Consider the following 16,509-nt stretch of genomic DNA (forward strand, 5'->3'; position numbering starts at 1 on the left):
ACCTGCTGTCCTTGATGCTGCCGGGGCTGACGCACAGCCCAGACATGCAATCAATGGCTGGGCCAGGACTACTAGGGTCAGGACAGGAGGCCACACATCAGGGATAAGCCCTGAGCTGTGACAGCCCCACTCCTGCCCCAGCCCAGCCCCCATCCACGGTGCCCCAGGAGGGCCTCTAGGAGAGCTCTGAGCACAGGGGACTGGGCTCAATGTGCCAAGCCAGCTCTGCCCTCACCACAGCCTCTGTCACCATGGTTCCTGCCAGAGGCTGCCAAGGGCCCTGTCCCCTCCCCATATTGGCTGTGGGCAGAAGGACGGAGGGGAGATGCCAGCTCTTTGACAGCAAAGTCGCCAAGCCTGTTGAGGCTAGCGGGGCAGGAACAAGCAGAAGGAAGCTTGGCCCAAGGCTGCGGAGACCTGCCAAGGTGCCAGCCCTGCCTTTGCGCAGCACCGAGTGGGGGAGGGGAGCTCTTGCCACCCTGGCTCCTCCCTGCAGAGAGCCCCCCTACCCCGACAGGGCCCCCAGCCCCAACCAGGACCCAGCAACATCCTAAAGCCCTGTCAGACCACCCAGTCAGTGGCAACTATGATGATGGGCAGCAAACCTGGGTGGGACCAGAGGGAGGCTGGGGGTACACCCTTCCCTAAAGCGCCAGGGCTGAGAGCCCTGGCCACTCAGGGGAACCAGAGCCTGGTAGCCTCTCTCCTGTCCTGTCTCCAGCCCCCTCAGCACCAGGCCACGGACCCTCTGACCTGGCTCAGCCCCTCTGCAGTCAGGAGCCCCCAACACAAGAGGAGGCAGGAAAACATCCCAGCCCCTCCAGGACCTCTGAAGGTCCCTTGAGAGTTAATTTGAGGTCATCTGATTAGGGTTTCTATCTGACAGATAGACGCTAAACTAAACGCTTCAACCATCTTGGCTCAGCCACACTCCCCGAGCGGCTGTGAGCTTTGGTTGCTCTGTGCCTCAGTTTACCCCAAATGAGGAGGCTCTGATGCAGGTTGGAGCAGGTCCCTTCCTGGGCCTGGGCCTGGCCTCCGGAGTAACTGGGGAAACTTACCAAGGACCTTTTCCTGGAACCCCCTTGCTGCAGGAGGGAGCCAGGAGCGCAGAGAATTGCGTAGAAAGGCCTGTGGGGCCTGTCAACTCCTATCTAGTCAATTGGAAAGCAGGTCCCGGGATCTACACGGAGGTTTGGGCCTCATGCCGCCCGGGGCCATGGCCTCGGCCAGGTCTTGTCCCCTGGGGGCAGGATGCTCCAGAAAGGCAGCTGAGTATTCAGGGAAAACAAAGCCACTGGGGCCATGTCCACGTGGGGTGTCACCATCAGTCTGGGGCTCTTGGCGGGACCGGGGCCAGGCGCTAGGAGCCCTCTCGGAAGCTGTGGATCTGCGTGGAGTACTTCCGCAGGTGGCCCTCGGGCTGGGCCTCGGTGGCACCCAGCGTGCCCCCAGCCGCCGCCTGCTGCTGGTAATGCTGGTAGAGCTTAGGGCCCGGCCCCTCCAGGCCCGGAAGGCGGCCGCTGGACATAGTCAGGATGGTGGCCGTCAGCGACTTGATGTAGTTCTTGGCCAGCGTGAGGGTCTCGATCTTGGAGAGCTTCTTGTCGGCCCGCACGTGCGGGATGACCTCGCGCAGGGCCTGGAAGGCGTTGTTGAGCGTGTGCATGCGCTGCCGCTCCCGCTCGTTGCTCTCCAGCCGCCGCTGGACGCTGCTCTCCCGCCGGCCCGCCGGCCCCGGGAGCCCCGGCCTCCTGCGCCCGCCCTCGGCCCGCGCCCCGGGCGCCCGCGCTGTCCTGCTCCGCAGGCCCCTGGCCAGCTGGGCCCCGGAGCTTGCCTGGGGCCTGTCGGGGGTCTCATCCCCTGGGGTGGCCTCTGTGTTCTGCGGAGGCACCCGGCGCCTGGGGGGCCGGTTCTTGGTCTTCATGGCTCCAGACTTGTCCCGGGGGGTGGTGGCTCTGAGAGGCGGTTGGGGGCTTGGAGCTGAAATCTAAAACACAGGCCACCTCCTGGTCACTTAGGAGGCCAGCGGACACTTAGAACAGCCAGTGGACCCTCAGGGCAGCTACCCAGGGCAGGCTCCTCGCTGCTCAGTGACAGCTGACGGCTTGGTGCACAGTGACCCCAGGGTCCTTCCCACTGACACACAGAGCCCTCAGGTGATGCCCCCCCTCCCCCGTTTTATCTCGTGCTGACCCCTCAGACCTTTCCCTGACCTGGTGGCCCCCTCTTTCCCTGGGTGAGGCACCTGGATGCCTGGACTTTTCTCTGGCCCCATGCTTCTCACTGTCCCCCAAGAGCCTCTGGAGCTCAAGTGGCCTTTGACAGTTTGCTCAGGCCACCCAGAGACGTAGCCCCATCCTAGCTCAGGGCTGTCCCTCTGCCTGAGGCTTCGCCGCCTCCCGTGTGCCCTGATGGACTGGCAGCAACTCCGGCCACCACATCGGCTGTGCTGCCCCGCTGGATGTCACATGCAGGGACAGCACTGGTGCCAGAACTGCTGTGGACACGGGTCAGCAGAGGTCGACGGTGGCCAGAACCTGCGGCAGCCGCCCAGGCTCACCGTGGACGGTTCCAGTGAGGGCTCCAGGCCCAGCCCGCCCGCCCAGGTTCCTCCCCGGACCCCTCCTGGGCCTGGCCCTCGGTCCTCTCCCCGCGCCCCCCGCCCCCCGCCCCATTACCTGGGGATCCAGGACCCGGCGCACGAGGGCTGTCCACGGGGGACTAGGACACGTCGCTTTAGCCGCCCCGGGCGGAACAGCGGCCACATGTAAATGAGCCCGCGGGGCGGGGCGGCGCGGGGCGGGGCCGCTGTCGGGGGCGGGGCGGGGCGCACCTGCGGGCCCAGCCGGGCCGAGGCCTCCGCGGGCGGCGGAGGGGAAGCCCGGGGCCGCCCGACCCTGCGGTCCAGGCTCAGACGCCGAGCCGGCCGGGGCAGCTCGAGGAAAAGCTGTTTTTAATAATTCTAGTTTCTTAACCAGACAGCGGCCACGTCCCCGAAGAACCGCAGCCCGCGTTCCTGCGAACGCAGCAGCACCTGGGGGCCCCGGGCCCCCCCTGCGCCGGCCCAGGTGCCAGTGGGCGGAGCCCTGCCCCTCGGAGCGCCTGGGTGGCCGCCTGCCTGCAAGTCGCCGGGGTAATGACGGGTCATGGTTTTAGGTCTCCAGGGGCAGCAGGCAGACAGCTTGGGCTCAAACCCGGCTCCGCCACACCCGCGCTTTCCTCGCACCCCGCCTGTTTCCTCGCCGGTTACAGGCGCATTTCAAGGTGTTAAAGCACCTGGCCCAGGGGTTCTCTGGGCAGCAGGATGCGCCTGGAGAGCAATGAGCCCCCGCGGGGCCGCAAGACCAGGGTCAGCGCAGGTGCCCGCTGCCCGTGCCGGGCGCCTTTGAAAGCTCCTGTAACCTGGGCTGGGGCCAGGCGTAGGCAGTTTGGCAAGAGCCCGGTAGGGTGCTCTTGGCAGCTGGGGCCAGGAGAGCAAGGCCAGGGCTGGGGGTGAGGTCCACTCCGGGCATTAGAAAGGCTGGTTTTGAGCAGATGAGCCTCTTGGCTTAGAGCTCATTTGATACTGGACCTCAGGAATTAAAATGCTCTGAAACGCACCAAGTGCAAAGGCTTCGGGTGACAGACACACTTTGATCACTACACAAGTTTAGTTCCCAGTGACTACAAGCCGCGTGTTCTCCACCGCCTGGGGATTTAGGTCTGTCAGGGAAAAGGGCATCTGGAAACCAGGGCAGTGCCAAGCCACCCACCAGGGGCCTTCAGGTTAAAAACATGAAATAAACGCAACAGAGTTTATAAATATATAACTATATTTATTTTGAATATTAAATAGTTTTTAAATTACAAGCAATTTATTGAATCACACTATGCATCAATATACAGTAAAAATCTTACAATTTAAAAATGTACACAATTTAAACTGAGAGTTCATTACCTGTTACATCGCCGTGAATGTAACTGCTAGAGTGCACCCGGGACACCTCACAGCCGTGCCTGCCCCTCGGGTCCTCTGCGGATGGGATTAAACGGGGGGTGCGCAGGCCCACTGAGACCTATCCAGACGTGTCCAAGCCATTCACACAGGTTGCTGGTAATCAATACTGTCAACACATCCTTAAGAATTTCTACGCTAAAGAGAACTTTCTTTTTTAATGGGTCAAAACCTGAGCCAACCCCATCGCAATTTAGGAGTGTGTTTCTGAGATTCAGGTCTGAAGTAACTGCGCCACATTCTTATTCTCAGGCTACTTCTCATAGGCTCATGTCTTGAAGCCCGTCCCCAAAGCCCAGCATTTGGAGCCTAATCCGGGGTTCACTTCCAGAATTTTCAGATGACCAGTGGAGTCAAGTAAAACCAGGAGGTGCCACCTCCCTCACACCTGGGCCATCTGGACAAACATGCGGCAAGTCATTAACCCTACAAACGCCCTATGGAAATAATACTGAGAGAGGTTTTTAAAGGGGTTTTATGGCAGCAAGACACACAAAACTTGTCTTCGATAAACCCATTTCTATAGAAACAATTGCCTGAACATTTAAAAACAGAATGTTTTCACTCAGATTTGCTGAGCTGCTTCACCCTAAAGACGAATGGCTTCCTCCCCAGACCACAGTCCGAGTTTCAGGATTCGGGAACACTTCTTCTACATTCCTGACTTACAAGAGAGCTGTTTGATAACATATTAACATCGAGCTGGGAAGGAAATGAAGGTCAGGTGATTTTTATTATGGGACTTAAAATCCGTAAACCCCACCGAAGTAGGACTAATTAAAACCTGGTCGATTCCAAGGGCGGCCAGGAGATGCTAAGCCAGGCATCTCACACTCACCTGGTTTACCTAGAGAACCCACTGACTTACTTCACTGAAAACCCACCACTCGTGAACAGCTGAGTAAAAAAAAAACTGGAATCAAAGGGCAGAGCACATGCTGACATTTTGAAAGTGGGCTGAGAATTTTAATGTACATAATTTATTTCCTGTGTATTGCTTGAGATTCAGAACATGTTGACGCACGTGTTCCTTATAAATATAAAATCTTCCCCACCATGCAACCCCACAGTAAGACCTACTCTAACCCCCCCAACTCAATGTATAAAATGCCTTTTTTGGCAATTAATTATGAGAGTGACACAGACTTGAAATAATTTAAAATGGTAATTATGTTAAATCTCCTTAATCATGGTGAGAAATGTACCGTCCCAAAATACCAAGTTAGCCTGGCTGACTGTGTAAGACCAATACAAAGCCTATGGATCGGCTTAATTTTGGTCATTACATCTGAACCCCTTAAACCTATACTTTGAAAAAACTAGTGCAATCACCTCATTTCTCTCTAAACCAAGCTGGTAGTTAGATGTAAAAACTCAGAATGCTCAGGAAGTTTCCACAATAAGAAATTCAGTTTGGCAATTTTGGCAAAACCACCTTCTAATGCCTTGTTAACTTTTCAAAGTGCACATCATGGGGTCCCATAAAGTCCCCCCACCCCATGGGCTCCATGCTCTGAATGGCCTTGCTCTGGAAAGTTATTGCTAGTATAGAAAGGTAGTGGAGTGAACCAGAATTGGTAATCAAGGCCAACATTTACTACAAAACTCTAGCTAGTATGCACACTTGACCTCACCCCAGGACCAAGGTCCTGTGACTTACATCATGTGGCACCACCTGGGCCTGGAGAGTCAGCCTAGGGCTGAGCTGGAGTCAGGAAAGCACATCAGCACTGAGAACCCCTGGGAAAGGCCAGCCTGTGGGGACTGCAGACCTGGCCTCAGGACAGGCACGCAGAGCCTCCCCCAGCATAGTGCTGCTGTGCTGCCCCAGGCCTGGGAACTTCCCGGTGTCAAAGCAGGACTCTAAGGACCGCAAAAAGCGGTCACCCACATTATGAGGTTGCACCGGATACGCTCAGTACCTTTCCAAGCAAGGGGAGAACTTGGTGCTTAATTCGGAGGGGAGGGTCAGTGCAGGTGTGCCCCAGGGTGGCCTCTGGGGGGGCACAGAGGGCTGCCCACCTTCCACCCAGGAAAACATGCCGGCTGAGGAGGCTCTGCCACTGTCCCTTGTCCCTCCGTCCTCACAGTTGTGGGATGTAGTGCATCTCCTCGGCTGCAGACACCAGCCACACCTGGATGTGACAGGACTCGGAGTGGTTCGGAGGGCAAAGTTCAGCTCCAGGGGTTAAGAGCTCAACAGAATCCATCCAACTGCTCCCTCAGAGCCCTCGGTGGCGCAGCCCCTCCCTCGGGTTCCCCGCCTTTCTGAGGAAGGCGCTCCAAGGACACTGAAGCCGCAGCAGCCTGCGCTTCTAAAAATCAAGATGTCGAGTGGATGGTGTTGCAGCTGGGAGGGGAAGTGCCTCTGGGGACCTGCACAGTCTAACCAGCACTGAGATCTGGGGTGCACCACCTGTTGATTTTTACCAAAAGGGTTTAAAAACTCGGGGAGGGGGGTAGCGTGGGAGAAACACACAGAGAGGCTGCAAGGCCCTCAGCTCCTCAGAGGAGCCCCATCTGCTACAGGGAACCACCCCATAGAGAAGAGATGACATGGGCTTCAGTCAATCGACAAAAGAGCAGTCTTTTGGGACTCATCAAAAATATTTCCTATAAAGACATGAAACACTAACATTCGGAATCATTTATCGTTTACGAAAGAGTACCATATGTACAATTCCAACAGTGCTAAGGACTGCATAACACTCAAAATATTTAAGCTTTACAAGTACCATGCAGAGCAAACAAACTATAAAACAGAAAAAAAAAATCAAACTAGTGGGTAGCACCAGCTTGACCTGCCTAATTTTCCTTGAATAATTTAATATTCTGTACAATATCCGGGACTCTTAGAACATTTACCCACAGTGCAATTACAGAAAGCAGTTAGTGATTTCTTTAAAAATAATAAATATGGCTCACTGGTGCCAAGTCCCACCATGCATCCTCTGAGCCCCTGTGCGCAGACGGGATGCACAGGTGTAGACGCAGAGAACACCCCGTGTGGAAACTAGAAACAACCGGGAGCCCACAGTTCACCACGCACCCGAGCAGGACTGGCCCTCCCCAAGGATGGCCAGAGCCTGAGTGTTTCGCAGGTGAGAGCGGCTGCAGACACGCAGCTGCCAGGGCAGCACACCGCACTGGACAGGACCGCGGCTCCCCAGACAGGCTTCCTGCTGTGGGCACCAGGCATGGGGCCCAGCACTGGCTCCCTCTCCGCCTCCTGAGTCTCTCTCTCCCTGTCCCGTCTCAGCAGATGTCGCGTGGATGGCGTGGCTCGGCTGGCAGAAGAGGACTGCCGCCCCGGAGAAGCGGCCTGGGACCTGAGGGTGCATCAGCATCCATCTAGTCTTTTTCTCCATCTTCACTGCTTCCTATATAGGAGAGAGCAAGCAAAGCTGGGTTTTTAAAGTGATCATCATAGATAAAAATAGTCTGGGTAGCATCTGATCTGAAAAAGGAACCGAAGCTGCGAGTGTGGACACCCACCACCTGCTGAGCCCCGTGCGTTCTTCCCAGAGCAGCAGCCCGTGCCAGACGTGCACACACATCTGCTGGGCTCCCACGCCGGGTCAATGTCAAGGCTTAGGGCACAGGGGAAAATCAGCTCCGATCGGCACACATCTGCCCCTCTGACAGAGCGTTAGGTCATGCGCATTATCTAATCAGCACAATTAAGCACAGCACAAACACAAACAAAAAGCTCTTTATATTTCCTAGTTATTATTTGATCTGCAAACTTCAAATAAAAAATGTACCTCTTAACATTTATCTTCCAATCTAGTTATGGAGAAAAAAGGGCCCATATGTCCAGATAACACGACTTCAAATGTGCCCTGCCCGCAACTTCCCACCCTGGCCTCTGGCATCGCACGAGGACCAAGACTTAATGGCAAAATCAACATTCCTGGGAAAAACCAGGGAGAATTTGGGCTCCATCCCCAAACCAGAGCCAAGTGTTCAAAGAGCATAGCTTTCTGAAGAGCTGCTTCCAGGAGAGAAGAACTGGAAAAGGGGCTGGGGGGGCTAGTAGCAAAAGCAGAAAAGGAAGGAGAGGTGGCCCACACTCAAGGACAAGTCCTGCCTTTGCCCAGCCAGCCCCATGGGAGCAGCGAGGAGACACCTGCAAGTAGTACTGAGCTCGTGGAGTGACACTGGCCCTGAGAGTACACTGTCAAGACGGCGAGAGTTTTATAAAGAACTGCTTATAACCTACCCAGCCAGGAAAGCGGCAGATTAACATGCATTCAAGTCCAGGGGAACGGGTCTCCCAAGCCACCCCCAGCCCAGCAGCCCCCTCACCTCCTGGCTCGATGTCCGAGTCGGTAAGATGTGTGAGAGAAAAGCTGGCGATGTTGGCGGGAGAGATGGAGAACCTGGAGTATGGTGCCGTGTGGGGCCAGCCCTGCTCCGCGCTCCGGGGCGGCGGCGGTGGAGAAAAGTACTTTGAAGTTTGCAGAGCCGGCTTGGAACTAAGAAGGTTACTCGTTGTCTTTGACATAAAAGGGTCTGGGGAGAAGTCGTCATCCCATTCAAAGCCTCCACCTACAAGTACAAAACAAGAGCTGGTTCCCCTGTGATCGGTTCAGATAAAGAACAGAGCAAACACACAGGTGCACTCTGCAGATCAGCAAACACCGCTCAGCCGGACAGATGGCAGAGCTGCTCCCTGTGTGTCACAGGGGTCATTTAAAGCAACAGTGAAGTTATCCTCAAAAGTTTACATTCACAAGGCACTCTTTTAGTTTCTTTTTAAACCCATCTGTGAAGTGAAAATACCTTCTTCATCGGTTGAACTTTCGGAATTTATGCACCTGCTCAGGTAGGGGGAACCTGATGACGGTGCTGGGCTGCTCCCCTCGGGGCCACGCGCTTCTGCTCCACAGTGTCCCAGCTCTTTGGTTGGGGTCTCCTGAAAAGCCAAGTGAAAAGCCTGTCAGCACATGCCTGCCCCCAGGAGCCACCGGTGTATGCATCACAGGCCGCAGTGTGTCTGACTGACCGCTGTGAAATGCTCATCTTAAAGCAGGTGGGTTCTGGTCCTTGGAGGTGGGCGAGGAACACACAGCCCTGTCTCTCCCACAGACCACAGCTCTAAGGCCCGGGTACAAGGCATGAAGCAGCTACCTGGGGCCTCTGAGGAGTCAACAGTAGCAGGCCAGACGCTGGGGAAGAAAGTCCGGAATTTAAAGGCACCAAATCAGCACTGAATCTGCCACCACCCACAACCACAGCTCCTGGCCTGGACTCCTGAGCCTGTCCTGTGCACGTGCCACCCTCTGGCCAGACTGGACCTTGGGGCGGTGGTCCCCAGACAGCTCAGGTCTCAAGGCTTTGGTGTGCTATTTCGGGTCAGATCTGCCATGCACACCTTGAAGGCAAGCTGGGAGCTCAGAAATGACTTTATGGGGTTGCTTTTCTGAGCTCCTCACTCTCTGTGGTGTCCATGGCACTATCTGATGTCTTGGGCCTTCCTGCTGTGGTCCTCCGGCCAGAAAGCTGGGACTTTTGTCACCCCACAATGCTACTACACACTTTCTGCAGCTCTGCAGCGGGAGCACAGAGGTAACAAAGCATCGAGGGTTCTCCTCAACCTCTCGGGATCACAACCCCTCTGGGGGAGAGAGGACATTCACCCCTGACACAATCACAGGCACCTGCCACCCTATTGCTGCCACCCTGGGATTGTTTGGGGCTAGGAGCAAGAGAAAGGGAATAAAAAGGAATTTCTTCTCCCCTTTCTGGGTGTCAGAAGCCCCCCTCCTGCTGCTTCTAGAACCAGAACCCAAGAGCTCCTGGAGCTCTCTCTGTACCTCAGGCCCACTCTGCATTTCACACTGTGCTGAGTTCAAACAGTACAGCAAGAACTATGAAAGGGGAATTCCCAACCCACAAAAGGCTTGAAAACTAATGTATTTAAAAATAATCTACTGGTGAAAGAGAAAGCCTTGAAGAAAATTAGAAAATATTTTGAAATGAATGAAAATATAACATTAAAACTTGTGGGATGCAGCTAAAGTAGCACAGAGAGGGAAGTTTATAACATGAAATGCTAGTATTAGAAAGAAGAAAGGTCTTAAATCCTAAGTGTCTAGAAAAAGAAGAGCAAAATAAATCCAAAGCAATTAGAAAGAAAGAAATGATAAAGCAGAAATCAATAAAATTTAAAAAAAGAAAAGAAAAAACTCTCCATGAAATCAAAAGCAGTTCTTCAAAACCATCAATGACTCTACACAATCTCTGCTAGAAAGAAGAAATTCTCCCCAACCTCTGTGATGAGCCAGCATTACCTTGACACCAAAACCAAAGACCATGCCAAAAACAACACTCCAATCAGCCAAACAAGTAAACAAACATCCCCCAAACTACACACCAATATACCTCATAGACACAGGCACAAAAGTCCTCAACATCCCAGCAAACCACACCCAGCACCATCTAACAAGAGTAAAACTTCACAGCCAGTGGGCTTCATTCCAGGAAGGCAAGGCTGATTCGAGGTTGGAAAACCAGTGTAATCCACCATGTTACCATAGCAACAAAGAACCACAAGTTCCTATGCACCTGGTGTGTACAATGCATTTGACAAAATTCAACATCCATTTAGGATAAAAACTCTCTCAAACGAAGATGAGAAGAGAACCTTCTTAGATAAACGGCATCTACAAAAAACCTGTATCACAATGGTCAAAGACCGACTGCTTTTCTCCTAAGATCAGGTTCAAAGCCAGGATAACTCCTCTCATCACTCCTATTAGACATTTTATTGGAAGTACTAGCTAGTACAATGCGGTAAGAAAAAGAAATAAAAGACACACAGATTGGAAAGGGAGAAATAAATCTGTCCCTATCTGCATACAGACAACATAACTGACTGTGTAGAAAACTATTAAGGAACTTGAAAATCAAAAACTAAAACTAAAACTAAAAAACCTAGAACAAATGAGTCAGCAGAGCAGGACACAAGGTCAAAATAAAAAAAAACAATCACATTTCTATATACTGACAAGGAACAAATGAAAATCAAAAATTTTAAATTACCTTTTATAAAAGCTCCTCAAGAAATGAAATATTTAGTTATAAATCTAACAAATCATGTAGAGCCCTAGCCGGTTTGGCTCAGTGGTTAGAGCGTCAGCCCTTGGACTGAAGGGTCCCGAGTTTGATTCCCCCCAAGGGCATGTACCTCAGTTGCAGGCTAGATCCCCGGCCCCGCTCCAGGTGCTTGCCCCCCTGCCCCTCCACTCTCTCTGAAAAAGCAATGGAAAAAATGCCCTCAGATGAGGATTGAAAAAAACACCACACATGTAGAGGGTGTGTATGCTGAAAACTACAAAACACCGCCTGGCTGGGCGGCTCAGTTGGTTGCTCTGTGAAAGTCAACCTATAGACTGGGAGAAATACTTCCAACCATGTATCTGACAAAGGACTCAGATCTATAAAAAACTCGAAAAACTCAAGACACAGAGAATCCAGGTAGAAAATGGGCAAAAGACAGAACATTCCCCTGAAGAGGACATACAGATAGCAAATGAGCACATGGAATAAACGCGCAATGAGACGTGCAGTCTCACTGGTCAGCAGACAGGGAAATGAACTGAAGATCAAGGCTGAAGATCACTCACACCTGTTAAGAAGCTAAAATTAAAAGGCAGTGACAACACCAAATATGGGCAAAGATAAAGAGAAACCGAATCTCCCCCACATTGCTGGTGGGAATGCAAAATGGTACAGCCACTGTGGAAAACAGTTTATTTCCTTAAAGAAACTAAACATGTACTTACCATTCAACCTAGCAATCACACTCCTGGATGCTTATCCCCCCCAAAACCTGTGTCCACACAAACACCTGCACATAATTGTTCGAAGGAGCTTTATCTGTAATAGCCCCAAAGTGGGAAAACCACTCTGTCCTTCAGCGGGTGAATGCTGAGACATCTGCGCACACCCACACCCTGCAATACCACCCAGCAACACAAAGGCAGGCCCGATGGATCTGTGCAATTTGGATAGATCTCAAAAGAATCACATGCTGAAAGAAAAAAGCCAGCTGCAAGAGGTTATATGCTGTGTGAACCCATTTATATGACATTCTTGAAAACACAAAACTAGCCTGAGGAGCAGAGCCCAAGAGACACCATGCTGAACAAGAGGCCGCAGTAGCCTTGGTTCCAAGTACTTAATACAAAGGGTGGGCAGGTGGCTTTAAGGAGACAAGGGCCAAGAGCTCCTGCACCTTCTGGAACACAAAGAGGTCCCACGCAGACCTGTCTGTGACTGAGCTCTCCACACAATCCAGCTGATTCAAGAAGCAAATTCAAGGACTACAGAGACTAGTTAACAAAGAATATTTTTTTAAAAAGGCTGATTTATAGGCTGGTTCGTTTTTAAAGAAGGCAAAGTCTGAGCCCACCTCGCACGGTGCACAGTGGGCTGCCTGCTCCACAGCGGGGAGGACGGCAAGAGAGCTGCAGACCCTGTTGTGGCCCCACTGGCACTGGCGATGGATGGGTGGCATCTCCAGGGCTGCTCTCAAGCCCGACTGTCCCAGCTCGCACCTGCGTGTGGGGTATTACTGCCCATGTTGGATTATAAAAATCTGGTCTGTGAAGGGTTAACTAGCTTCAGCAGGCTCTGCTGGGAGACCCTGGAAGAGCACACAGATGTCCTTCCTTAATTTAACACGAGTTCCCTGTGCAAACTACATTTCTGCATATTCTTGGAATTGTAACGGCAACCAACTGCAAATGGCTTTTTTTAAAAAAAGCAATCCAGCCCTGGCGGGTTTGGCTCAGTGGTTGGAACGTTGGCCCATGGACTGAAGGGTCCTGGGTTCGAATCTGGCCAAGGGCATGGGCATGTACCTCAGTTGTAGGCTTGATCCCTGGCCCTGGTTCGGGCACCTGTGGGAGGCAACCAATCATTGTGTATCTCTCATATTAATATCTCTCCCTCCCTCTCTCCTTCCCACTCTCTTTGAAAAGCAATGGAAAAAATATCCTCAGGTGAGGAATAAAATAAAAAATAAACTAAAAATAAAAAATAAAATAAAATAATAAGCAATCTGGGGCCTCAAAATGAGAATTAGGAAAAGAGAGTACACTCAATTTCCCACCACATTTTATGGTACTTTAATGTGACAATTTGGAGGTAACAGATACCTGGTCAAACAGATAGACTGTGACGTCATCAAAAAAGGTCACTGCTTTCTTTTCTTTTTTCCAGTCATCCGGTAGCTGGTCAACGGCAGCAGCAGCAGGGGGTTTCAACAGGCTCCGCAGGTGCCTCCCGTCCTCATTGCTGAGGATCATGGGGACGGGGTGCTCGGTCTCGTCCTCCGACTCGGAGCTGAGGCTGTGCAGGCTGAATGCCCGCAGGTCCTCATCTGAGTCATCGCTGTTCCCATCTTCCTCGTCGGCATCGATCCCATCCTCAGAGAGGTCGAGCATCCCTGACACACCAAGCTTCCCCAGGTACTTCCCCTCGATATCTGGCTCCTTCAGCTTGGGGCCCTCCAAGTGGCTAGAGAAGGACTGATCCCCCAACAGGTCGGATGGGCTACCGGAGCAGAGGGTGGAACTGGCAAACGCGAGGAGCTCGTTGGTGTTCGTCCCAGTGGAGGCGATCGAGCAGGGGCGCTCTTCTTGTGTCTCGAAGTCATCGCTGCTGCTCAGCTCCGAGTTCAATACACTCGAGGGACTGCTGGCCTCGTCTTCAGGAGCATGCGGCTCTTTGGAGACGTCAGTCAGTGCTGGTTGTGGCGTTCCTCTTGACTCCAGGAGACTGGAATTCTGCAAATCGGACAGACAACTTTGGTCTGGCTGGCTATTTTTGGTTTCTGGGCCACTGTCCTTGGTGCCAGGACTCTGCTCTGGGATGACTGGCTCCAGCAGGGGCTGATTCGTTACCAAGGCCAAGGCTGACACTGAGGTTCCTTGGACGCCCTCCGACTTCTTATCAGGTTCAGAATCATTATCTGAGAAGTAGGCAGAGTCTCGGTATGAGCTCTGAGAGCCAGCTGCGCAGGTCTGTGAAGTCACTTCAGTACCTCTGTGGCCATCAGCAGCATCTGAGATGATGATGACAGGGTTGGGAGGCAATTCGCCATGACCGCTGTTGCCTGCTGTGGCCACATCTGAGGCTGAGGCACCGTCGGGGGCAGGGTGCAAAGTCCATTCAGGCGACTCCAGGTTCTCTGTCTCATAGCCACTGTCTGCAGGCCTGTCAGGGGGCAGGAGTTTCTGAGGTGTGTGCGAGCCTAAAGAACCCAACAGAGACTCATGGACGTCCACAGAGTCCAGAGAGTCAGGGGTCTCCACCGACTGCTCTGAAGTTGGAATGGGTGTTGACAAGCTGTCTTCTAAAAGGCTGTCCTGACTGGTAGAGTCCGAGGAAAGGGCGGACACCAAGCCCCCCTCGTCTGCAGCATCTTTACCACTAAGCTGATTCAAAGTTTCCACAGCTTCTGAGTTTTCCTCCAGTAGACTGTTACCTGGATGCTCTTCTGAGAGCAGCTGATTCTGCAGGTTCTGTTTCAGTTCGGGAAGACCACTCCCTATACTCACTTTGCTGGCAAAAACATCATCAACAAGCATGGAGTCACTCTGGGTCCGTCTCAAAGCCTCCTCACATTGGTGAGTTAGGTGGTGGGTCCCGTGGCCCATGCTGTGTGTTTTGGCATCAGCAGAGGGACTTTCTACTGGGACAGTCACAGAGTCTACTTTGGCTTCTTGGCAGAAACAGCTGTCATGGATACTGACACCTAAATGCCTGGGCGCAGCTTCTCCCTGCTTCGGGAGGGCATCTGGAGGCACGCTGTGAGGTGTGCCTTCTATTCCCAGTGAGGCAGGAGGTACCTGCGCTTCCGGGGAAGATGGTAATGAGGCGCTCAAAGCATGGTCCTGGAACACAACGCGAGGATCCTGACCCTCCGAGCTCATGTCTTCCCGCAACAAAGAAAAGCCTGGTTTGCTTTCAGCAAACTTAAGCTCAGTATCTAAAGCGTTTCTATGTGGAGTTTCTAATACAGTTTCCGTAAAACCAGCATTTTTAAGTTCTGTTTGAAGATCGTTTATATGTTCTTCACTACACAATGAGTCTTTTAGTAAGTTTCTCTCTTGAAGAAATAAAAAGTTTTCTGATAATTCTTGCACATTCAGTGGATCAAAATTATCCTGCTGCTTAAGGTTTTCTGATAAGCAAAGAGGCTCACAGTCAAAAAGCTTATGGGGCTTTTCTTTCTCAAAGTGGCCTGTTATTACTGAGTCTTTGGGGTCATCCAAACTTGAACTTAAAGTGGCTGGCTTAAAGTCAGCTTGAACTCCATTTAGTTCCATTAAGTCAAATATCTTCTGGTGACTGGGCAGACCCTCCGATTTGTCAAGATCGTTGAATATACTGTTGAAAGGGCTCTCGGGGCCCCTCGTAGCATGCATGTCCTCGGCGATGCTGGGATCTTTGGGGTCTGCACTGCTTTGGAAGAAATCCTCATCTGTACTGGACTCCTCCAACTCAAGGCTCCTGAGTGTCAGAAACTGAGACGCCTCGCCACTCGTCCTCTCTGGCTTCTCCAGCTCAGTAGTAAGCAGTGCAGCTGGATAATCAAGCTCCAAGTTGCTCCCACTTTTTTCTTCTAACTGGATGTAATAGTCACTCCCAACAGAAAGGTTGTGGGCATCAAAAACGGGAACCACTCCGGGGGCTCTCACAGGGACGTCCTGGGCACTGTCATCTGGTCTCCCGGGCCCAGGATCTGAAAGTGAACTCTCAAACACTTCCACTGGAAAGAAGATGCTCGTGTAGGACAAGGCGTCGCCCGGGGGGCCCCGGCTGCGTTCATCAAAGTGGTCCTGCTTCGCGGCCTCCCAGACGTACTCGAAGCTCAGGCCCTGGCTGGTTTCCGTCACGGTGAGGACTTCCTCCATTTCACGGCCAAGCCGGTCTCTGGCAAAATGGTCAAGGATTGGGAAGGCAGCGCTGCTGGAAGTGTCTCTGCTATTTGTGTTAGGTTTGAGAGCATTCCACTGCTGCTCAAAGTCAACCTCCGGGTCCCTCTGGCTCTGCATGCGCAGGTAGGTGAGCAGTCTGTGCACGTCCTCGGCCGCCGGTCTCTTGTCTGGTGGCAACCAACAGAACTGTAAAACTTCATACCTGAGGGACACAGAAGAGGCAGTTAATGGACTGATAATAAATTGTTTTTAAAAGAAAAGGCTTTACAAGAACCCCTAAGCCAATTCAACACCCCAGAAGTCTCTACACTCTCATCACTGATGACCACATGAAGGCGTTCAGTCCTGGTGAGACCAGGATGAAAGAGAAAATGAAGAAATAATAAACTTGGCCACTAACTTTTGTGTTCTCAGGACACTTCACAGGATCACTGCTGTTCTTTGGCCTTGTCATTTTTTCCTCTGGTGTTTAACCAGGGACTTACCCGCTGACTTCAGAAAGAATAGTTTTAACATGCTGTCCTTGTAAAACAACTGCTATAGGCACTTGGTGAGGGA

At 52.3% G+C, this 16,509-nt stretch overlaps 2 protein-coding genes across 3 annotated transcripts in view; both read right to left on the reverse strand.

The window, feature by feature from the left end:
* Positions 1–1,363: 1,363 nt before the first annotated feature.
* On the reverse strand, positions 1,364–1,927 carry BHLHA15 (basic helix-loop-helix family member a15). Its single transcript, XM_087816118.1, has one exon. The coding sequence runs from the start codon at positions 1,925–1,927 to the stop codon at positions 1,364–1,366; it is 564 nt and encodes a 187-aa protein (XP_087672244.1).
* A 4,702-nt stretch (positions 1,928–6,629) lies between these two features.
* LMTK2 (lemur tail kinase 2) overlaps positions 6,630–16,509 on the reverse strand; it is a 110,778-nt gene continuing 100,898 nt past the window's right edge. For both annotated transcript variants that reach the window (XM_016208797.2, XM_087816991.1), the window contains exons 11-14: positions 13,165–16,153; positions 8,783–8,915; positions 8,306–8,548; positions 6,630–7,377 (exon numbers count right to left, since the gene is read on the reverse strand). In XM_016208797.2, coding sequence (XP_016064283.2) covers positions 7,349–7,377; positions 8,306–8,548; positions 8,783–8,915; positions 13,165–16,153 — 3,394 coding nt within the window. In that variant the 3' untranslated portion in view covers positions 6,630–7,348. The remainder of the gene's footprint in view (positions 7,378–8,305; positions 8,549–8,782; positions 8,916–13,164; positions 16,154–16,509) is intronic.

Source organism: Miniopterus natalensis, chromosome 4 (assembly GCF_054644295.1).
Source record: "Miniopterus natalensis isolate mMinNat1 chromosome 4, mMinNat1.hap1, whole genome shotgun sequence".
Classification (NCBI taxonomy): Eukaryota; Metazoa; Chordata; class Mammalia; order Chiroptera; family Miniopteridae; genus Miniopterus; species Miniopterus natalensis.